This window comes from Hippichthys cyanospilos, chromosome 3 (assembly GCF_059441005.1).
Source record: "Hippichthys cyanospilos isolate Australia breed blue-spotted pipefish chromosome 3, RoL_Hcya_1.0, whole genome shotgun sequence".
Classification (NCBI taxonomy): domain Eukaryota; kingdom Metazoa; phylum Chordata; class Actinopteri; order Syngnathiformes; family Syngnathidae; genus Hippichthys; species Hippichthys cyanospilos.
In genome coordinates this window covers 29,326,661-29,351,106 of record NC_142371.1, presented here as the reverse complement: position 1 = coordinate 29,351,106, position 24,446 = coordinate 29,326,661, and the positions used below count along the sequence as shown (strand labels likewise).

General features: G+C 39.2%; 2 protein-coding genes and 1 long non-coding RNA gene across 7 annotated transcripts in view; 1 reads left to right on the top strand and 2 right to left on the bottom strand.

Moving 5' to 3' along the window:
* Nucleotides 1–6,056, bottom strand: part of LOC148426758 (sodium-dependent neutral amino acid transporter B(0)AT1-like) — a 43,033-nt gene extending 36,977 nt beyond the window's left edge. For 2 of the 3 annotated variants that reach the window (XM_088409829.1, XM_088409832.1), the window contains exon 1: nucleotides 5,910–6,056. In XM_088409829.1, coding sequence (XP_088265955.1) covers nucleotides 5,910–6,021 — 112 coding nt within the window. In that variant the 5' untranslated portion in view covers nucleotides 6,022–6,056. Of the gene's footprint in view, nucleotides 1–5,251; nucleotides 5,281–5,909 lie in introns of all 3 variants that reach the window. The other variant, XM_088409830.1, reaches the window with a different exon arrangement.
* LOC148426756 (FH1/FH2 domain-containing protein 3-like) overlaps nucleotides 1–24,446 on the top strand; it is an 85,031-nt gene that overhangs the window by 27,593 nt on the left and 32,992 nt on the right. For all 3 annotated transcript variants that reach the window (XM_088409826.1, XM_088409825.1, XM_088409824.1), the window contains exons 4-5: nucleotides 19,725–19,792; nucleotides 22,698–22,803. In XM_088409826.1, coding sequence (XP_088265952.1) covers nucleotides 19,725–19,792; nucleotides 22,698–22,803 — 174 coding nt within the window. The remainder of the gene's footprint in view (nucleotides 1–19,724; nucleotides 19,793–22,697; nucleotides 22,804–24,446) is intronic.
* Nucleotides 11,958–21,527, bottom strand: LOC148426757 (uncharacterized). The gene is made up of 3 exons (XR_015865017.1): nucleotides 21,419–21,527; nucleotides 12,369–12,458; nucleotides 11,958–12,223 (listed from the first exon to the last, which is right to left on the bottom strand). It is a non-coding gene; the product is annotated as an uncharacterized LOC148426757 (long non-coding RNA).

Sequence of the window (24,446 nt, the reverse complement as noted above, 5' to 3'; positions counted from 1 at the left end):
ATTTCTCGTCGATATTTTTACAGCAAACCACTTTTTCAGCCCCATCTTTCTAAATTGGGAAAGGAGGTTTTTTTTGAAGCAGTGTGAAACACACGGAGGAATGTTTTCCCTCTAAGATGTCATGTGGTGTGCGACTCTGCACACGGCCAGGCCACGCTGGCTCGCTCCTGCTGCAGACACCAGCCGGAATTCTCATTTTACTTGCTTAATAGAAAATATCATACACATATGTCTGCATGCAACAGGTAATACGGGAGGACCTGCAATATGATGAGCACATGTGTTTGCCTTGGACCCCGCCTTTGTATTGGACCACATCCTTTCGTTTTTCCATTTATGCTACTATGTAGCTGAGAAATGAACATCATTTCTACCCTGTGGGTGCTCCTTTCTTTACTCCTGGACATGTGGTTGTTAACCCCTGGAGGTATTTAGGTTTCATCAAAAAATGAGACTGTTAATTGTAACACGTATGTAGCTCTAGCTGATTCACAGCAACGGGGATTACGCAAATGTTAGCTTGTGTGTCGTTAGCATCAGATGTCACAATGATAGGTAATGACCTATAGGCCACCCGCAGTTTCTTATGTCAACCGCATATTTGCACCCAAAGCTGCCCAGTTACTACAAATCGTACATACTAATAGCTGGTAGTGCCCGATTTTGACGTGCATAATTTTAGGATATCATATGGCTGATACAGTGCTACGGATTGGGGTCTACAGGACACGTCTTGAGCTGTTTTTGGTCTGTTCCCCATCAGGAAGGCTGCCTCAGCAGTGCCTCGGTCTGCTTGTGAGTGGAAATCTTTGGCTAGTGTTATCTTTGGAAAGTGTCGAGTCCACAGAAACCGGGAGCAAGGAGTCCAGTGTCAGCTAACACATCCCGGGCTCACTCTTGCGCATTGAACGACAAAGCGGGTACGGTGCAGAAGAATGAGACGAATGAGCCGAAGAAAGCATTAGTTGTTATTCCGTGTGAATAGTCTCGATGAGGGGACATGAGGAGCGCTCTGATTGGTTTGATGAGATAGTCCAAGTTGAGGCCTTGCTTGAGGCGCACTCGTGTTTGGGGGTTTCTGAAGGATGTGGGAAGAAAGAGCTCCATATGTGAAGTATTTTGCTACTCAAGTCCCATAGTGAGGAGGGCCTCATTCACTTAATGCAGGAATCCATTTCATTCTGTCCATCTACATTGCTCTTCATGATTAGCCCAGAGAGCCAGCAGGAGATTGAATAGTCTCATATACATCGAGCGTGTTGCAAAGAGCGTGACAAATTAGCACCCCGCCGAAGTTTTGAATCTCTGCGGATGTTTGTCTCAGCAAAAGAACATGGTTACTTCCGGACTTGGCAAACAGAAGGTTCTGCGATAATGTACCATTAACAGAAACAAAAAGCTTTTAAGCGGCCTTATTGGGATTGTATTTCATACTTCTCTTTATTTGCAACCCATTTGTTCTAAGAAAAAAAGCACACCTTAAATTAAAAAGTGTTATTATAACATAGTCACATGCGTTGGATTATTATTCCAATTCTCTTGGACATGAATTGTAATTGCATACAATAAACTAACGGGGTATGGCATCATGCCATACACATTTGAAAATTCTCTCCCATTAATGTATTGTTTCTACAAATTCCCCAATTTGGCAATGTTCCGAACGATTCCAAAATTTAAATTAATGGCACATTTCTTGGCCTTTAAATCTAACAGATTATTCTGGCTGTCATCACATGACTACTTGAATTTGTCACTCGATCTTCCTACATCACAAAAATAATCCAACTCATTTGTACCGTAGATAACCTTAGCTATATAAAGAGCGATTCTGAGTGCGTGCCCTGAATATTAATAGGAAAACATTGTCATGTTTTTCTATTTAGAGAAGAACTTGGTATTAGCAAGCTAAATTGCTGTTTAGAGACTTTGGCTTCACATTTCAAATGTTACGTACTATATTTTTATCTCAGACTAACATGTGCATGAATGTATATTTAGCCTAACCCCTATCTCTAAACTAGTCAGCTGGTGGCCGGGTTACAGTGGTGTTCATTTGTTTTCTGATCCAACCCATATGTATTCTTGGGTTAGACAGGTTTCACTTTCTGAACATATGTGGACAGAAAATTCCAGATGTCCATTTAGAACTGTGCTTTAGTTTGATGAAAATAACAGGCGTGTGTGATTCCTAGTCTTATTCAGATTAAATATACTTTACTTTATTTTTGAGGATGTTTTTTTGTGTTCTCACAATTTTACCATCCATCCACACAGGAAAAAATGAATATTTGTCGACTTAGAACATATATTACAACGAATTGCGTTGTTATAGTAGCTTTCTTTAATCCTTTGATAGAATCTTCCTGTAAAATACAACAATTGAATAAAACTCCCAAATTTGACTCTCTTTTTTTAATCTGACACCAAAGAAATACAACTAATTTGGTGTCTGCCTGTTTTTTTTACTATTCCAATGAGTATTATATATATATATATATATATATATATATATATATATATATATATATATATATATATATATATATATATATATATATATATATATATATATATATATATATATATATATATATATGAAATTGGTACAATAAAGGCAGCCTTTTTGAAAATCAAATGAAAGTTGCCTGTAAAGTGGAGGTCTGTGTAATATTACCAGGGAAAATAATGACTTTGCACAGCTATGTTCCTGAATTTAATGGTTTCCTCCATGCTTGACCGGATTCACTCCTCCACCATGTTTCATTAAAACGGTCCAGGTTGTTTTAGAAATAACAACACCCTGAGAGATATACTACCCCTTTTAAAATAATTTGTGCAGAAGTGGAGTAGGTTGGCTGAGGAAAATGGACTACAACTCTATTGGCACTAATTAACTTATTAATCAAGAAACCCAGAAAGCACCAGTGTGGTTTTGGACACTTGAAGAGGAGGTTTTTGTCACTGGATACTTTCCACCTCAGAAGGTGACCTTTACTTCCTGATATCAAAAGAGCCTGGAGCCAGACTGCTTCATTGAATGCCAATTGTTCTTTTAGAAAAGCAGCCTATATTTTGAGAACTGTAGGGTGCAACTCAGCTCACAAAGCCAGTTTGATAGATTGTCACATGTGACAGCTTTGTGGAGATACTGCAATGAGAAATTGGAGATGGACCCATCAACTGACTGACTGACAGACAGCGATACCGTGAGGAAATTAAACAGCATCGCTAACACAGGATTTAATGTGGCCATACACATGCAACATACTGTACATATTGGCTGCTTTAGATACACATACAGTATCAGGTGGTGCTCACCGAGTAACCAATATAGTTTTAGTGAAAGGTGGTTCTTATACTTTGGTTACTTTATTTGGCAGCATCTCATTCTGAACACTTGCAAATGTTTGATTTTAATATTGTGATTTATCTTTGAGGTGAGGCGGCCAAGGAATTTCCCCTGAGACATCACACCAAATGTTGAATCCAGAGAATGTCAGGATTGTACTTTTGCAGATTTCTATCTTGAGTTGGTGCTCCACATTGGGCTGATAATATAATATAGGTAGTGTGTTTTGGGCAGACACCGTCAGCAATAAATCCTGCCGGATGACTAAGCCCTGTGATTTATTTTTGCTTCATTTAGAAAATTCACAGATTTATAATCTGGTCTGAATTTGGAATTTGGAGCGGCAAATATTCCAAGCAATCCTTTTACATTCAAAATACAAATTTGGGGTTTTGCATGTATTCCCCGTGTATTGTCAAAACTGTCATCTGGAGGAAGTATGATGCTTTTCCTCAGATTCTCTTCCCATACCATATCTCCTTGAGTAACCACCGACCTCAATCATGTTTTCTTTTTATCCTCTCAGCTAAAGTGAAGACAGCAACGAAGCACCCCCTTATAAATGAGCGTCAATGAAACAAAACAAGCATTTACACAAATATAAAGAAAACTCTCTCCCATGCCATATGTCAAATGCTAATAAAACCGGAGTAGAATCAATGCTTTGTGCTAGCTTTGGGGGAGATTAAGTTTGTATTTGCAGCATGTTGTTTTGTTGTTCAATAGGAAGAGTGGGAGAGGTGATGTCACAGTGATCCGCTCTGTAACACCAACCAAACATTCATCAACTGACCCTCTCTAAATACAGAGTACATTAGTCTTTGTGTTGATGACGTGGGCAAGAGCAATACATGCTGCAGAGATGGCTTTGATTTCTTTGAGGACATTCCAAAATATGACTTGAGAAGGGGCATAAGATTACATCTACCTACCCCTCTAAGAAAAGGGAAGGGGGTAGTCGGATGGCCCTGCTAGATGCCGGAGTGCTCTCCAAAGCTAGATGCCATTCATATCATTGTGTTTGATACTAAGGTCACTGAGTCCTTCTGCGTTTATCCAAACTGCCAAGCATTGAGTTGCCGCAGGTAAAAGTCTGCTCCTTGCACCTCAAAACGTCCATTTTACTGACATGGTTATACAGTAATGTGCAAGTCTGAGGCCAAATCTCTCATTGTTTTGATGATATTTTTCTCAACAGCGATTTTGGTAAAAGACAAGATTAGCAGCAAGATTACACAAAAAACATGACTCTCCAACTTCACATCATCCATTATTAAACTGGATTACATCTACTACCCCTTTTTTCTTTTACGTGCACGCAATAAAGCTCCGATGTCGCTTCATGTTAGGCCATGAAGAATAAGATATCTTACTGCCCTCCCTCGAGGGAATAGAAACCAGTTAAAATACACGCTGATAATTTGTTTGGTTGATCACATTGATGTACTTAATGACCACTGTGACTAAACTTTGAAATTAGACAATGCATGGAAACAGTCATCACTAAAGAATGACAACAACTTAAAAGTCTCACAAGACTATTCAAGTTAGAGCAGGAGAAAATGAAAGCCTTGTGAATCCTTGTTGTGGACAGAAACCAAAATATGTGCATCCCAGCAATTTGAGACCGCGAAGGCAGAATAAACAAATGGCAGAGTAGAAAATATACTGGCATCATATCCAATCACATTTAACACATTCAGACCACAAACAAGCTCTCACTCACAAAGCAGCAAATGAATTATTTTTTAGCTGAGTTTGAAGGACTTGAGAAGTAGCAATTATAAGCATCAAGTATGAGTTGGCATAGCATCTAATCTCCAATGGACACCGCTAACTTTACCACAAACAATGTCACGTGACATGAAAACACCAAAAATGTCTTTAACTTATTGATACCTTGTGTGTTATGATTTTCATTGGGATACCTGGGGAGAAAAAAAAAAAAACAAACTATGTAGATACTACAGGTTAATTTGTATTCTAGGGGTGCACATTTAAAACAATATAAAAAAAAATGTTAAATCATTAGAATAAATACACACACGTGCCGTATAACACAAAGTATTTAACTGAATAAAAACACAGAAGGCAATATTTTTACAATTACTATCAATGACAATATGCTGCAAACTGACAGAAACAGTTCAAACAAACCTCTGTGTATTTTCTGCCAAACATGGAATTGGATTTTCTCTTTCAAAAATCTCAATCTTTTAATTCATCCTGTCATCTGAAAACTGACAAGACGAGCCTCGGACCAAAGTAACTTGTTCCTTCATTTTTAAAACTACTTTCTAGAACTTTTTGGCAATCTTGGAAAATGTAGAAAAGCAAAGATAGAATTGGCAATGAGATCTTCCAATCCTTTGATCAAACAGAACAAAAATGTTTGATTGAGACCAAATAAAATAACAGGTCCATTACCCTGACATGTAAACAAACATGTCCATATCCACTTCTGGATCCCATTAACAAAGTTTCGATGTTTGTTTAAGTCATTGAGCAAAATGTACTTTTCTGTGCCCACTATGCGCAAGTATTATGCAAATCTCACCGTTCCTTTGAAGGCCGCCATTGTTCTCAGTCCAAACATAGTTTGTGTTTGTAAGGCTGTAATGGTTTTGGTGTAGTCTCTGCTGCTTATCTAACTTTCTTGTTCCAATCATGTCATATTTAGAATATAGAGAGATTGTGTTGTCTGTTAGCTAAATCCTGCGGCTTCTTCAAAGAGTGCAAAGGCGGCTTTGAGGCCTTTATGGAAGCCAGCTGCCTTGGTCAAGTGTTTCCAGAGTTCCCCGTTTATCTGGGTTGGGTCAGAATCAAGTGACTCTGACACACTTTTCAACAACTTGAAGACATTTGAATATGATGGTTTCAATCATTTCAAACTCACTTATTGACAAGGCAACAGAAGAAAAAAACAATCTTACGGATGTTTATTTTGTAGGAGCCAGCAATAGTTGAATAGAAACTGAAATAGAAACCCTGTCACTTTCCCTGAACTTAAGGAGAATGCTGCCATGCATGCTCAAAGACATTTAATTTAAAAATGAGGTTAGCTACAGCAAGGGAAATGTTTTGCGTAGAGTTGGCAAGCTAAGACAATTGATATTTCCTTACTCTCCTGGTGTAGGTCTGGTGAGGACATTGCAGTGGGCAAGTAAGCAATACAATCAGTGCACAAGCACTAATACCACCTAGTGATGATAGCCAGGAATATTTTTTGTGGTTTACTTTGAGCTATTTTGTATTCCATTCCGTGGAGTTGGGCTGTGCACCAAACCGGATTTCTTTTCAAGGCAGATATATGTGCAGAGCTAGAAGACCGTGAAGAATTGTGTATTAAATTTGGACCAAAAATAGCACCTCAATGTCTCAACGTGGACTACGTTACTATGATTGCACATTAACCTGTGCTTCCATATCCTCACTATGAAACACCTTTTGAAATGGGTTAGTAAGAGCTAGTTCTTCCTGTTTTTTTCTCAGAACCACCCAGAGAGATTGCACTGCGATTGCTCACAACCACTTGCAGGTGTGCCCGTAAGATTTTGGTAGAGTTGGCAAAGGGGCCAGACAGAATAGAGGAAGGAGGGGTGGAAGAATCGAGTGCCTAAATGTAAAAACATGGACCCGTCAGAATTTGGTGCCAGCGTGCTCGGCTCGAGTTGTCTGAACTTTTTATGCTGTAATTATGCAGGGCAGCTGCGTGCGCTCGCATCAACATTATTTTCACATTTTCCTTAAGATCCCTGTGAATAATGCATGAAACTGAGTGCTTTCACACTGTACGCTTTTGTTCATTTGAATCTAATATTTGCTTGTTTTCCTCATTGGCATTTGGTCAGGTGTCAACACATTAATCAAACTCAGGCATGGACCAGACCAAATCTTCTTGGTGGTCATGGTATGGTTCCAAACAAATTTTGAGCCCGTTAATTTGTGGTTAGTCAGTGAACCAACCTTTATTTACTCCAGCTGTCAGAAACCCAAATGTGACCCGAAAGGGCACACTACTAACTTAACCACAATTAGTAAACCTGTGACTCATGTTTCCAGCCCAGTTATGGATCTATGATTGCTATAGCCATCAATGGGGCTGAACAAGTTAACAAAACATATTTTGGTTTAGGGTACATAGAATACGACAGACTTTTGAAACCTTATTTTAATTGATTGCGCACCCGTACGTAAATTGTATCTTCATTTTCGTGCCAGGACAGGTGAACGTTAGCGTGTTTTTGAATTTGGTACATTGCTCTATGCCTCGATAGGCATTCTGGCATTTACTATTACACAAGCTCAGCACCTTTGGCAATGTGCTGGACAAAAACTGATTAGATTTTTGACCAGATAAAAAAAGGTCGCAGTTGTGGGTGTTGTAAAGCAATTTTAGTGGGTTTGATTGCGGACGGACAAAAACTGAGCTTTTTGGAGATTTGTGGTGCAAGTTATATACTTCATTCATAAATTGTTGTTCAATTTGTCACTTGGATTGGTGGGGAACTTACATTTTTTTGGCCGGTCCGACATTCGTTAGAGCCTCGCCCCGCTTTCCATCATTATTGGTCCGTCATTTTTTTCAAGCCAAACGAAATTGTAATCGTCAGTCCGTCTGTGAATTTTTGCCCAACCTTCTGCCACAACTATTGGCATAATTTTTTTCAGTTTTATTACTTACACCTAATGTCAACACCATGTCTGTGGTTCTACAGTTACACTGCAATTGAAACACAACACAGTAATAGAAGTGTAACAAGAAAACAAAGACAGCTAAGGGGTTTAAACCTACCATTATTGTGTATTTGACCTCATCTGAGGAAACACAGGGGACGAAAGTGCAATTAGCAATCATGTCCACTGGACAGCATTATCATGCTTTACATGATACTCAAATGGTGACTGTTTCTCATTTACAACTTCCTGCCCTAGGGTTAGGACTGAGGAAGACGGTTTCATTAATATTTTATTTTTGTTTTAATTTGTCTAAATTTCACCTGTCACCTATGTACACTACAAATAAAACAAAGTATTGCTGAGGTTAAATTTACTAAAAAAATTTAAAAAAAGTTTTCTTTTTTTTTTAATTAGGGAATTAAAAACCGTCTATCTTGCATTTCCTGACCAAGAGGCAATCTGAGAGAGAATGCAAATTGGTTCTGCATTCAGTGGTTACCTGCTTGGTGGTACTGTGAAGTGATAACTGTCACATTGACTGCAGGCTGATTGCAGTTTGTGTTATAAAGATTCAGCAATATAGCATATAAACATCCAAGTCAGTTGAATTATATTTCTTTAAGCAAAAAGGGGCGCGGCGGGCTGACGGACATATGACTGACATCTGACGTAATGTCTATCCCGACGATTTTTTTAGTATTCCCGTCATTCATCAGTCCAATGGCAAAATGGGCAACCGTCACCGACGGACTGACGAACAGTCCGTCAGTGCTGACTAAGTGCCCACCTTTGGTCACTTGCATTGCAGATAAAAATGATTCCTGAATATGTAAGTAACTCTACTTGTACATTTTCATATTGTTATAACCTCACCGACTGTGGTTTCTTACACCACTGCAAGATTCCCATTGATTTTGGTATGTGTATCCGTTGCAGCTATGCGTAAAGCTTACCCCCTGCAACTCATGATCAAAGCATGTCTGTATGTCTTCTTCCGTTCTCTTGTTGGGATGGTTAAGCCTATTAACTCGCCTCTTCATCGCTTGAATGGAAAAAAAAAAAAAAAAAAACACCACAGAGAGACGATCCGCTACAGTCTGATTGCGCAAGAAAAAAGTTTCAACAAAATCTATTATCACTTTTACAGTGTTAACGCTATTGAATTATATCTCCTTTAAAGCCTTGTGCAAGGGTGTAATTCCCTTATGCCCGTCCATTTGCCAAAAAAGCTTGCCAGGAATTTCTTATCTCTGTCAGAGACACACACACAAAAAAAAAAAAAAAAGTATTGTGAGCTCCATATTTCATCCTCATGCCATGAATTTCTTGCATTGCAGTATATTTTGTTGACATACTTTTTCAGTTTGGACCATAATCTTGACTGATACCTTGACTGGCTAAATAAGTAGAGAAATCTCGACACCCTGTCTTGCTCTGAGATGGCGGAGTACAGACTCTGCTGTGAGTCGGAACATCTTTTTTTCCCTTATCACAAACTGCAGGTGCTGTAGGCGTTATGATCACTCTTTCCCTACCATGACAAAATGCCACGCTCTCGGGATGCATGACTGGCTTCTAATGGGGGTTGTCCAAAATCTTGCCATTTTACTTTTTAATGCTTAGACATGTTTGGTAGGATGCCGGTATGTCTCCACACCTAGAAAAGTGCACGGGCTCTTCTTTCACTTAATAATCCTCATTTTTAGACTAATGTGATGAGGACTGTGATTTGAGGGATTTTAGGTTTTCTTTACTGGGCCCAAAATGTCTATTTTCAGCTCTTGGTTGTGTGACAATATCTTTCAGTGCGCTGTAATCTGTACATAAGTTTCTGTCTCTACCAGCCTGCTTTATTTGAATGAGAGGTTTTTATTTTGAAATGCGTCAACACAAGGGTTGTCACCATCAAATATTTTTATCATATATTATTCTATTGATTATCCCAAATAATTGAGTAATCACATATAATGTTATTTTGCACTAAGCCGCATTACAAAATCATTGCAGGTTAAATAATTGCAGAATCACATAATCAACAGGCAGCGATGCCCGCTGGAAATGTAAATCTTGAGTGCAAAAACGTTGGGCACCGCTTAGTTATTGCTTGATTATCAAAATAGTTGTCATTTAATTTCATAATCATTTAGTTGTCAATGAATTTTGACACCTCTAATCAACATGCTAAGTTTGAAGACAGCAGGCAAAAACAAAATACTCAAGGCAGTGTGGGTGGGAATACTGTATTATCATTGGCTTGACCAGCAAATATTTAATCCTTATCAAGCAGCACCAGCTAGAGTGGAGAAATGCCAACTATGATCTACATGGGCTAAAATAGAAAACACATCAGTCATAGAAAGTTTGTTTCAATTCCACGAAAAGATTAACGATAAAATTCCTCTATTGCATTCATTGAATGCTGAACAAAAGAAAAAAGCGGGCAAAATGCGGTCGCTGGTTATAAGATTTTCTTAAATTTTATTTATTCTCCATTCGTTTTGTTTTACGATATTCTGAATGCAGGTCAATCCAAGCAAAGCTTTGCTGGCTTTGTAATTGCGGTAAGCTATTCTTGCAAGCCTACTATGGCTTATTCCCCTTAAGATGTCTATAGTAGCTCCTAAGCCGACCCTTTCTCAGACTCTGCCACCTGTCAGCAGTCACATAGCACTTCACACCAGCTTAGCATAGTGAAGCCGGTGCCAAGGCGAAGGAATGCGACAAGACGGGGCACCCGCGCAAGGCCAAGATTGTAGCGATAGCTCAAGACCGCATATTATGCATTCAAAATAACATGAATGCCTCAATTTATGTCTGCCGTTAACCATCAGATCATTTTTAATGAAGCTCATTTATCACTGAAATGCGGATTGTTTGCAAAACCTCCATTAAACTTGCAGGGCCACATCCAAATGCTGGAGGTTTACACTCTATGAAAACAAAGTCAAGAGCTGGCTTGTTGCGTGACTGTTGTCAGTGGCCGCTGGATCAAAGTTAATGGCTTGAACTACACACAGCCAAGAAAAAAATTATAAAATGGACCCGAGAACATAGTATTGTCAACATTAGCTACATATCTTGTGTTTAATTGTGCACCGGCCTGCGACATATAAGGCGTAGGTTTTCTTCATTTTGGCACGGGCTCCATTTAATTTTCCGTAAGCTTTAAGCTATTGCACGTGTCATCGTTAAAATTTAGCGTTCATGCTGACTAAAGCACAGTTCATTTGATTCCAGGTGTCTACATGCTGTTTTTCCTCACTCCGGTTGGCAATGCATGCTTTATATGCCTTCCTTGCATGTACTCGCACGTGTTCTCGTAAGAACTGAGCAGGACATTATAGCAAAAAGTCAAATACAATCAGAGGTAGCATTTTTTTGCAAAATGAAAGCTTTTTTTTTCTTAGAATTTTGCACTAAAATTTTGACTTGAATTTGTTTCCAATTAAATGTATTTTGCGACAAAGTTTGAACAGGCTAACTGACTTCGATCAACTGTCACCATATAAGAGTTTAACCCATCTTCAGTTGTGATATACCTTCAGTCCCCATCCACGCCAAAATCCAGTCAGATATCCCACAATAAGGCGCAGCAAAACTATGTCTTGCTGTTCCATTTGTCATGGGGTCACAGTCAGTATGTAATCGTTTGAATCGGAAGATATGTTGCACCTACAGTTCTATGTGCTACGATCATTTTTCCCCTGACTGAAAAGGACTCAAAATTGAATAAAAACATCTGAAATCAAAACATTTTAATTGCTATGATCTTGCTAAAATGACACTCCTGCAAATCACATTTTTCAGCCTCTTTTATTGGTTCAAAAGCAAAACAGAGCAGTACAGACTGAATATATCTGATATTTCAAGAGAAAAACCATTTGGCTTCAGTGAACTTTTGGTTTAACTGACACGGTTCCAGAAATGAAGTTCACGATTGTCATCTGGAGGTGATTAGGTTACCACAACTTTTTAACGCATTAGATGATTTGATTTAGCTGCGGTACAGCTGGACCTGACAGACGGCCACTACCCCCAATCGGACCGACCTCGAACGTTGATCCGCTAGTTTGTATGTGTGTCAGGCTTTTGTCTGCTGTGCTGAATGGTTGCATGCCTTCAGTCAGTATCTGTGTCAGTGGTGCTTAGCGTGGGGAAACCCTGCTGAGGAGGTGAATAGAGGGCACTGGGCTGCATAAAATAAAAAGAGAGGAAAGAAAAGAGGGAGGTATTCAAGGGGGAGGCGTAGTGTGGGTCACCTGGTAAGGCATGACTCTTTTGGCAGGCAGGTCTTAATGAAAATTTTGCCTGTCGTGCATCTGTGCGCAGAACCTACCGAGAGTGTCAGATAGCATCTTCGTGTGTGGTTAACGGACATATTGGCATGCCATCCCCGTCAAGCGCCACCAACCTTCGAAAAAGGATTCTGAAGAAAAAAGAAAAAGCTGGAGTCCAAGATACTCACAGATAAATGTCCCTGCTGCCTTTAAGTCGAATGATTGTAACTGACAAAATCTAAACTTTGACCACATGTCGTATGTAAACACGTCAATAAACACCACAATCCAATTTCCACTCGGGCACAATGAGTGCCGTTGAGTTCTGCGGGACAGGTTTTATGTTTATATGAACTTGGCTGTGTCTTTGCATCAAATGGAACAGGCGGGATCGGGTGTCGTAGCCCAGTAACACAACCTCCCGCGTGCCCCGCTCCCAGGAGATTACAAACACCATGCCCTCCGCATGACGTGTTGAGGAAATCCAGCAATAGCACACCTGTGAGGGAAATAGAAATTATGATGGTTTATTTGCACGTTGGTATTTTAGCAAGAATTCCGAACAGCAATCCCTGTACCGTCTGCTTGCGGTGTGCTTATGATCAGATTATGCGCCGGTTTATTTCTTGTTTGGGGTTTTCGTCTCTCCCCCATGTCTCTGCTTTGTGTGTGCTTGGACTTTCACGCCTTGTGTGTGGTGTGAGGCCTTCCTATGGCTCCCAGTGACAGAGGCTTCTTCGGTCTGTGTGGTCTGCCTCAGTTTCCTCTAATCTAAACCATCACCACCACATGGCTTTCATCACAACATCCAAAATATTTCCTCGGGAAAGGGAACAAATTAATGAATGTCTTTATTCCTCTGTGCACATTCGAGCTGAGCAGTCGGTTTGTGTGAGAGTGAAAGTGCATATTGGTTCAGACATTGTCTTAATCCAAGTATTACTTGCCATCAAAAGCCAAACGCTCAACGTGAGCTCAGTCTTACCTGCTTTGCTGCCAAAAAAAAAAAAAAATCAGACTGAGTGCTATAATATGATTTTATTGACCCTTTCCTCACCTTCAGTTAGGCAGAGGGGGGGTCATTCCTGGCTAGTAGCATACCGAACGTCAATGTCGGAAAGTCATAAACCTGATTTTATTTATTTATTTTTTTCTTCAAAGTCTGGAAAACTGACTACCAGCGCTTCAAACCGGCAGGAATGTGGCAATGCATTTGACTTGCTGATCCTGTGTTGAAGTATTCATCTACACTGGCAAATACCACATTTCAATTGCCTGCCACTCGTTTTCTCTTTTGAGACGTAGATATCTCCACAAGATAGCTCGTAACCTTTATTGCCTTCCAGCGTTTTGACTGTTTTTCATTACTGTAGCTGCTATAAACTGAAATTCAGGCCGTATAAAAACATGACAATGAGACATGCTCCATAGCAACAATGCACGAGAAATAGGTGTTACCTCTACTGATCTTTCTTTGATTCAATTAGATTATTAAAGACACTGAAGTTAGAAAACAGACTGATGCAGAAAGTGGGGAGCAGAAAATGCAGTACTAATACTGAAATAACATTTTACATTCAGTACCGGATTGACAGTATACTGCATATATAGTATAAATAGTATAGTAAATTTCTAAAATGATTGTAGTTTTTGGATTCTATGAGTCTAAAATTTTACAAACTTTCAAAATGTATTTATCAAAAGTATTGCAATTAGTACCAAGACATTTTCCTGAGGGGTGGCACGGTGGCAGACTGGTTAGGACCTTCGCATCACAGTGCAGGGGCCATGGGTTTGCTTGTGGCTTTGGCCTTCCTGTGCCGAGTTTGCATGTTCTCCCCGTGCCACCTTTGGCTCACTCTGGATACTCCCACATTACAAAAACATGGAAGTACGGATGAATGGATGGATTGTTCTGAATACAAAGTCAGTTCACTGTTAGCTGATATGTCTTTGTTTTAACATTGTAAAATGTTACAGGCAGTAGTATCAAAGTCAAAATGTTGGTATTGTGATGACCTTCCATCAGAATGTGCCAGTTTTTGTGATTTGTTCTCATTTGTATTGAGTGTTGTAATGTCTTGGCAAATCATGCCCAATATGTAGCCAGCTGTTGCCTACGTTACACAAAGTATATCTCCACAAAAGACGCAATGTACAAAAATGACATTACTCCAAAGAGTTTTTAATCTCCTGTGGAAAAAAGGGGAATCTCAATCGTAGCAGTGGCTCCAATTATGCTTTGCACCAAAGGTTTTCGTCGATTTCTTCTCAGGACTTATGCAACCATCAGTTCACGGTCAGAACCCAATGGATTTTGAATAGTTTTCCACCTGAGATTTTTTTTTCTTTTTTTTAAACTGGGGTCCAAGTTTTTTTCCCCTTTACATTATTCATTTCAATTTGTTTTTCTCACTTTTAGTCAATTGTCAAGCTCCCCCTCCAATAAAAAAATCCATCCTTGAAAATATGTCATTCATTGTCGTTTGTTCTGATTCATCTTTGCTTTAGATTAACAACGAGGCCAGACAAAAGTTTATTGATGTTGCCGTGGCTGTAATAAAACTTCTTAGAAATAATCACACAGATGGAGGATTTTATTTCCCCTGACTGTTCCAAAAATAACCAAACTCTCAGTGCTTGCATATTATGTTAGTCAGTTAGTAGTAAAAGCAACACAGCCCTCAAGGACAAAACGGCTAAATGGGAAAGAAAAAGCTGGCATAATGAACACCAACTGTAATGTTACTGGATTCATTATACATTTGTGTTTTCAGCTCTCATGAAAGTTGATGTAAATATGTAGAGAGAGATAAACTTATATGTTCCGTCAGCACTTTGCACTTCAATTTTTTCATGTTTAGGTATATGTTTTTTCCCCCAAAACCGTAAATTTACGGCAGTGCCTACCCAATGTGAGGGTAGGCAAGGCTTAGCCTGGCCCTTTGGAAAAACTTGTGGCAAATGGGCGGGGGAGACTGGAGGATAGTGCTCAGGGATGTAGGGAGAGGTAGCAGCAGCTCATCATGCTCTGATGAACTGTGTGTTGTAAAAAAAATAAAGTTTGTGCCCAAAAAGAAACAAATGTCTCTGTACTAGTGTTAGGAGAGCATGGGAAAGAAAGGTAAGGACGGTTTTATTAAACACATTGAATACACTTTATTTATGGAAGCTGAATGTCCATGTCCATCGTAGGTCCCTATTAACCACGGAGAACGAGGGAACACTGTACGTACGTCTGTACCTACCTACCTACATACATACAGGGGGATACTGGGGGGTGTCTTCAAATGAGGTTTTAAAATGTGACCTATATGGTCGCACCCACGTGAGAATTAAATTGAACTGGAACTGGAACCACCAAAGCACAATTATTCTATTCTATTGCACTGCGCTTATTGTATAAAGTGCATACTATATATAGATATTGTTTACAGCAGGTTATAATATTGTTACATTTTCTGCATGTTGTATCAGGAAATGTGACAGGCTGTGCACCAGCATTGGGTTAAAAAATTCCATTTCAATAATAAATGCATATAAGAACAGCTTTTTCCCTTTCTAGCGAATCTTACTTTGCGGTATGACAATTTCTTCACCATAATAAGAGTCAATCTACTATCAAAATAATAAATCAAGCTGTGAATGATTGAGGCTCATCATGCACCTCAATTATGGTTTAAAAAAAGTCCTTCAAAACAAGAAGTCAAAATGATATTGACTTCCCCACACATATGTTATCACTTTAGATTTAATGGGCTCTTATTTCGAGATATGCATTGGTACGTTTAAAAAAAAAAAACAGTCATCTATTGTTGGAAGTCTGTTTTCAGGTAAACATGATGGTTAGAGTTGGGGTCTTGATTTTTTTTTCATCTGAAAGATTAAGCTCCGTGGTTTCGTCCCTGGCTAGGAAAACGCCTGCTCTTCGCTATATATCCTTGCCAAACGGTATGGAACTAATCTCCACTGAGCTATTTCTCATTAGAAATGGGCCTCTGAGCGCTTCATCAGTTGGTGGACCGTGGACAGGGACAGGGAAACCATGTCTGTTCCTGCAGATGTGCCTTATTTAGTTTCGGGAAGGAATAACTTTCTGACAGTTTTATTGCAATCAGGAACAAAAGGCTAAGAAGGAGAGAATAAGTCTTGAGCGTATGACCACAGGAAAATGGAACATCATTGCACCATGCACACACGTGCTTCTGGAGTTACTGAAGCCCAGTCCATGTCAAGCCAGGTGCTGATGCATCACTCTCATTGGGTCTTGCTCACTTGTTAAGCAGTGCTGGGTGTCAGTTATTTGCTTGCTGATTTACCTGCAATGTTCATGAGGAATAGCAGTCAAAGCGTCCAAACACTGGAGTGAAGGGGAAAAAAATCACATTGCTGTCATTTGGGGAAGTGTTATTGTAAGCTATTGTCCTTTGTCTTCACTTCACTTATTCATTCACTTTGACATTGGCATTTGCCACAAGGACATTGGGCCTAAATTGCCCTGCAACAGAGGTTCGTAAATAAAATTTTAAGAACTTTATCCTTCTTTGAAACCCGATGGCAGGATTGATCCCTGAGGAGCAATTAATTTACGAGACGTTTAACAACCATACTTTTACTTGAGAGTGATCAGCAACCCTTTTTTTTTCCCTTGACAAATACCATAAATATGAGTACTCAACTCTGAAGTTGTCACAGAAACTGATTCCAAACATCGACAAAACCGGTAGTTTTGATATATAAAATAAAATCAAGGGAAAAAAAAAAAAACCAATGATAGATCATTTCAAAGAATTATTTCCAAATGTGGCATTTCCTTATAAGATACACAAAATTAATGGCAATTTTCTGTCTCTTTCTATTTCTATTAGTGGGTTAACAAATCGCAAACCCCATGGTTCTAATCGTACCACAGATTTGAGTCACAAATTGGATCATTTATTTGAATCGCACTCCACAAAAAAATAAAATAAATAAATAAATAGAACTTTGTCTTCATTTATTTAACACCTTTGTCCATTAAAAAAGGAAAACACTGACTGAACTGTGGGAAAAAAACTGAACAAAAAAATTCCATGAAACAACGGTGCCTCAAAATGTGAATCGCCTTATAGCGAGGAATCACTGCATTGTATTTGGGATTAATTACTCATGCAACAAACACAATGTAGCATGGAAAACCAAAAATAGGCTGGGGCACGTTGTTATTTAAAAGCTTCCCCACAGCTTCCAGATTTATTATTTGTGGATACCGTTGCTTGTCCCTGGTGACATTTTCCATAAAAGACCAGCACTGCTCATTGGCTATTTCAACCATGTATGGCACTGAATGTGCAAAACATTTTAAGCTCTGATCCACTTACACATAATACCATCCTATCATAAATCAAAATCAGGGAAAGATTGTGAAGTAGACTTCAACACTTTGCATCTGAGCTAGCAAGTTCATTCATTTGAAGACTCTCAACCACATATGGTTTGATTTCAGTTATAATGTATTGCATCCTTTGGTACAATAACATGTAGGAATAAGGTTGCAGTACTTTGAATTGCATAATGGATCCTGAAAAGTCAAACTCAATATGTTGTGTGACACAGGTTGATCTTAAATGATTTCATTTAAAAAAAAATATTTTGCCCATTGGAAGTACGTGAATTAATTTGCTCTCGGTCAAATTGCCATCATAAAACATTTAATTAACTGCACTGTTCATTGATAAAAATGAGGTTATTTACTTGAAACAACTTTTTGATTTTTATTTGTTTTTTTTTTTAATCAATGTTATCCAAGTAATAAAGCAAGCATTTTTTTAAAGGTATGAATTATTCAGACACGAACAGTGTATGGTCTTAAATGTTGTATTATGAACATTGTTAGCGTGTGCAAAATGGCTCAACCTTGCTTTTGTATAATATGCTCAAATGCCACAATTAGTAACTATCATAAACATGTCTTGTAAACCACCCATCTAGCATTCTGCCAGGTGTGCAAAACCTCAATTATACAATTTAGCTAATTCTGAAATTGTCAGGTTTTAATCTGGGAGTTCCTGCATTTATCACACAGCCTTATCACAATTGTGGTCTTGTACAAGTTAAATCAGACCAGTTGTTACTCTGTAATGCAGCTAATAAACCAAGATAAAACTTTTGCCCTGTAGGGGGATGAGGATGTACATATCAAAGCCTCTTCTGTTTACATGTCATGTTTTGGCAAATATACAGTGGAATGATCTTGCATGACTGTTGCATCAGTGAGCCTTTGCATGTTGTGGGAAAATGTTGTCACTGGAAAGGCACCCTAAAGACACCAGGCTCAGCCTGCTTATTCTGTCTGGTCCAGTGTCTGGAAGAAGGTTGTGTGTGCCCACAGAACTGGCAGCCAACATACATCCTCTCTCTTTCTCCCTCTCTTCATCCGCTAAAGGGATTTATTCGCTTGCTGCCATGGCCAGCAACAATAATGAAAAGGAACCTTTTGCTACAAATCCCGAGCGTATGCACCAATCGGTGTGTGTTTCTCACACTTTGCTATGGGATTAGCAGCAGCTGTTTGTCAAGAAGAGTCGCTCATATGCAGTCGCGTGCATGTGTGTTGAGTGTGTGTGTGTGTGTGTGTGTGTGTGTGTGTCTGTGTGTGTTCTGCAATGCAGCAAAGACGCGTGTCTCAGTGAAAGAGCCTGCCCAGTCGTTGCTGACAAAGTAATTACGGTTTTAAAGTGCACCCGTCAGATACACATACCGAAAATCTGCATCTATTATGTACGGAAATGCGCTCGATGAACAAGAAGAGGGAGAATGGACTCTGCATTAAACAGTTGCAGTATCTGCAGCCTCACTTCACTACTTCTGCTGACTCAGAGAGCGTTCAAGAGCATTGACGGGACAAAGCTCAACGTGCTCAACACTGCCACTCCCTGGCGGCCGCAGACTGCTAACAGGCTGACAGATGACCAGAAGTTGTTGCAGGAAATGTTCTCGTCCATTAGAAGGACCAACACAGTTTTCAGCATGTTTCCATAACTGATTAACGAGAAGATTGTTTCTTCTCCATTGTGGTGTTCCTGCCGTGAATTTGCATAATCACAAGCTGCAGATTCAGCACTGTCAGCAGGAAACTGTTGGCTAATTCCCCACAGATGTGGCGTCTGCTCTTCTTTAGCGCCGACTTTTTGTCTCGCAGCATCTTTTTCATATTTAGTTACTCAGGAATAATTGCTGCGATTGAAAATCTTCGGACACAATGAGGTTATTTGTCATTCGCGGCACACCGAGTACGCTTAAACCCCAGTTCATAGGCGGTTCATTTAGGGTAGGATAAAGCAAATTTGTCCTGTTTATTCACCGCTTGCTTTGTGACAACATTATAGGAGGGTTCCACATGTGTGACTGATTTATCTTCTTTGCTCCACATACAGAAAAACTGTACAACTCCACTGGAAGGGAGCTGAGAAGAGCCCTCTTTTCCCTCAAGCAAATCTTTCAGGTAACTCACCACTTTTCAGCAGCTGGTTTCTTCCACTTCCAAACTGCTAGTAAGAATCACATGTCTATGGAAAAGTTGTTATGGAAGCAGTTTAGCCCCCTCCAGGGGGGAGAAGGAGCCTTGATGACCCCACAGCGTTCGGCTTCTCTCTTCCATGCTCCCGTATGAATGCCGGCCTTTATCAGAACATGCTCCAGCTAAGCTTTAAATAACAATGTTACTGACAGGTGAGAGTTGCAGGTGGTTTTTCCATTGGGGGTAAAATTGCCAGTGCAAGTGTCCTGTAAATAAGCCATAGTTCAAGGGCTAACTTTGCTTGTGCTACAATACATGCTTCAAAAGCCTACTCTCAAAATGTCTAAGAAATTGTGTGTCGGATTACTTTTCAAAAGCAGTTTAATCATTGTCAATTATTCCAGCAGACTTTGAATCTGGCAGTCTAACACAGTCCTACTGACCACTTTTTAACAAATCAGGCAGTCTTAAACGTGTGTTTGTTTACATTTGAATGCTAGATTGTGTTTAGATTTGCAAACTAGATTTGTTTAGGTTATGATGCGGTTTGCTCAATAAAAAGAAGACATGTTGGAAAACTTGAACATTTATATTAGGTTTTATTTTGCAAATTGTTCAAACATCTCATCTCGTTCTCATGAGCTCATCCTTGAGACATCTTGTCGCATGGGATTTGTGTCTGGTCCCATACCATGTCAACAGAAGATTACAATTTTGCGTAGAAAGTAATGAAAGAAAATAACTATGCTAGTTTTGTTAAAAATGGAAAAATACAATGACTTAATGTAGAATTGCGTAGAAGCTTCTCTACCCATTGCTAAGGCCATCTCATTGTTTTATTTATAGCATTATTCATGGCCTTTAAAACCCTTAATAAGGAGTGACAAAATGATGTAATCAAAGTCATTTACTTTGTGAAGTAATAAAGCTTTTTTGGACTCGGGGGTTGGTGTGCGTGGAGTATTTCTAATTTTAATTAGTTAAGTACATTGTAATAACTTGTAGCATATCAAATCAGTGTTTGCACATGAGACTTTATGGTGATTCTTTGTTGATGTTACTTTGCAAAGGTATATGATAGTAATATCGTGTAATACCAAGAAGGTAGCAAGGATACACAGTTTGGTATTAGGATTTCATCCGACAGTGACGGTATGCTTTATATGTTTAATGGCATATGTTTGTTTCATCTGCTCAGATTGACACTTCACTGTGCGTTGTAGGTATAATTGTATGGGGTTTTTTGTTGTTTATTTTTTTATGACTCAAGGGGTGAAGCAGGATGCACCCAAAAAGATTTTAAACATTTTAAGCAATTCCATTCATGTATGCACTTGAGGTGACCAACAAAGCACGCTACACGCATAATGACATTTTTGCTCAACACTTGTGAGTCAAACCAGAGTTTGACCTGTAAGAGATGACAGTATGATGCCAAAGGGCATCGAAAACTCCAAAAAATACAAAGTACAATTCACTGAGACGTTGCACTATTTTTGTCCCTCTTTAATGCACCTAGAATCAGACGGAGCATCACTTGAAACCCCAAAGGCATCTTGAATAGCATGATTTGGAGGTGAAAAGGCTAGACACGTCCATAGCAGCACTCACCTATAGCCACATGATGCGTGTTTAGCGCCTGAAAGACGAGATGGCTCTTACAAGCTGTTGAAATGAGTTTCCTCCTTAAGCTCACTCCCTCTGATGAAGTGACTCACCATTTCTGCCGCAGCTGAGAAATGCATTTGCTCAGGTATAAAATGGTATTTGCTCCTTGGTGACTCAGTGTTGCCTCATTATGAACAAAAAAAAAATTAAAAATGCAGTAAAGTTCGGACTAGATCGGTTCCGTTGAGATTTTTAGGCAAAACTACACTAAATGATCTCTATTCTGAAGCTAGAATCCTGTTGCCTGAACATCTAATCGAAGATGTGTGATCATAACAGTGGAACCTCTACTTATATAATCAGGGTGAACACTCACAATGTGAACTGGAATTCTTTGCAGTTATTTTGCACAGATATGGAAACAGCAAACAGTTTTGATTTGGATCAAATGGATCGTCAAACCTGCAAGAGAAAAATTCAAGATGGGCTCCATCGAAAAGCTCCTCATTCAAGTGCCATGGATGAGATTTCTCATCTTTTAAAAAAGTAATTTTATATAGTAGTAATAGTAATAGTAATTTCTTTTTTAATGGAGCGGAGCTGAGACCCTTGACTAATCCGTACCTAATATAAGCCAATTGAGCACTGTTGTTCTGGCACAATAACAAAATTGGACATTTACATAGGTTTGAATTTCAAAAGTTGCTCAACGGTTAATCGTTTCAAAACACACACACACGCACACTTTGCAAAGCCAAGTTCAAATTCCATACCGGCTGTGCATCTTTGGCATATCTCAAAACAAGATACCTCCACGGGGCCTTCCAAATGTTGCTGTGGGCTGGCCTGGTACCGATGGGCCGAACTAAATCAAGTCAAGTTTTGAGTATTGTTTCTGAGAAAGGTATCAGAAAATGTTTTTGTAGTTTTGCTCAAAAGTTGTATTTAACAGGAAAAGAAGCATTAAAATATCAAAAGGCTATCACAAGCATTCAAACGAAATATTTTCAAGTTAATGATGTTACATTAATTCCAAGACTATTCAAGAGTAGTTGGAAAATGTGAGTTTGATTAATTATGGAAAGTTTTGCGATGAATTAGTTAAAAAATTGATCTCTTGACCCCAGTACACGAGTCTTACGTGATATGAAAGCAGCTAAATGCGTATTTTTCACTCAAGGCTATTTAAATGAGCATGTACAGTACTCACTAAGTATAGTTAGGATTCCTATAAAGTTTGCTAACAGCAGTCTTTCACATTGTCTTCTTCGCTCCTCTTCAGGATGACAAAGACCTGGTTCATGAGTTTGTGGTGGCCGAAGGACTGACCTGTCTGATCAAAGTGGGTGCTGAAGCAGACCAGAACTACCAGAATTACATCCTCAGAGGTACCGCCTGGTGTTCCATTACATTGTCACACTTTGGTTTTGGGTTCGATGAAGGACTTTACCAATCAATCCTCAAACACTTGTCTCTCCATAAACCTATCCAGAACCATGTGTTTACTATGTAAATTGATACCTGGGCTATATGACCTTCTCACATGAAAAAAAGCATATGAAAGAAGGTTGAGGCCTAGCTCAGTGGCTGGTTAATTTATCAGTCCCCTGGTAATGAAGGTGAGAGAGCACATGCTTTCAGGCCCGATAGTGGAGGACTCACTCACCCGCTGCAAGGTCATTGACGTTTAACTGCCTGCTATCAGGGTCACACATGCTTAAGTAGCTCATAAAGTTTAGCCCTCTTTATATTATGTCTTATCTTTTCATTGGCTCTTTTTTAATCATGTATTTGTTTGATAAGCCTCAGCCAATAGACCGCCATTGTAATAGACTGGCATTGTATGTTTTTAATGATGCAACTAAGGCTTACAAAATTCCGAGAATTTATACAAACTTGGAAAGTATGATTTAAACTGGAACTCTGTCATTTTCTTTAGAATTGGATTCTAAAGAATGGCAAAGTGATGACAATTTAGAACAAAGAATCACAAAAAAAAAAAAACTTGCTCTATTAATTTTCATTATTGAAAACTCCTATGAATAGTTTGGAAAACGGCTATTACTAAGGGAAATAAAACGTGACTTTGTGAATCAAGCTGTGACATTTGATCAAGATGCTTTAAAGAGCCTTATGCTTTACCTGAGCGACATTAATTCTTGGGCCCCTTTGTGTTTATTCCCTTAATTGTGTCATGGACCCCATGTGCAACCCTCCTAAGAGCTGACCTTGTCTAGATGTCTTTGACAAGTTACTGCTGTTACCCCCCTTGTGAGGGTTATAAACATGAACATGACCCCTGCTTGCATTCTGTTGGCTTCAATCTTCAATGTCTTTCTCATTGAATTGCATAGGAGTAGGAGGTGGTTTTACTTGGACCCTCCAGCATTAGGGGAGATGTTGGTGTCACTGTGTGATGAATCATGAGACCGCTTCTCATATCATTTCACTCCCCTGTCTGATCAAAACATCCTTATCGCTTATCTGCTTCTCCAAGGGTTATAAAATCACTGTGAGAAATGTAACCACACTTCTACCCTCCCACGACAGCCTTTAACCTATTTTAATTTCTCATCTTATTTGTCATGACTAAACACAGAATATTAAGACCGTAGAAGGTCCATCTCTCTATCTTGTGACAAGTAGAACCCGAGCTGGGGTGCATATGCCTTGGTTGTAGATGTGTGCAGAATCTGGCTGCTTTGCATTTGATGACTATGAAATTTTGAATCAGAGGCCTGGAATTTTCATAACACGCACAGAGATACAAAAGTGATGCAGAGAGGATAACCTTTTCTTATTTGTGATTTTGCATACAAATGACATGTTGCCAAATCCCTGTTGACCAATGATCATTCAGTAACTCGTTCACTGCCAGCCCAATAAAAATAGACCATATGTAGCCGTCATTGGCAGTGGATGATTTAAATGTTCTTCTGTGAAATGGAGTTAAATGTTCTTTGAAATGGCAGATTAATTCCATTTTATACTGCAAGTAATGCAGTTTTACTCTTCGATTTTTGCCAGGGAC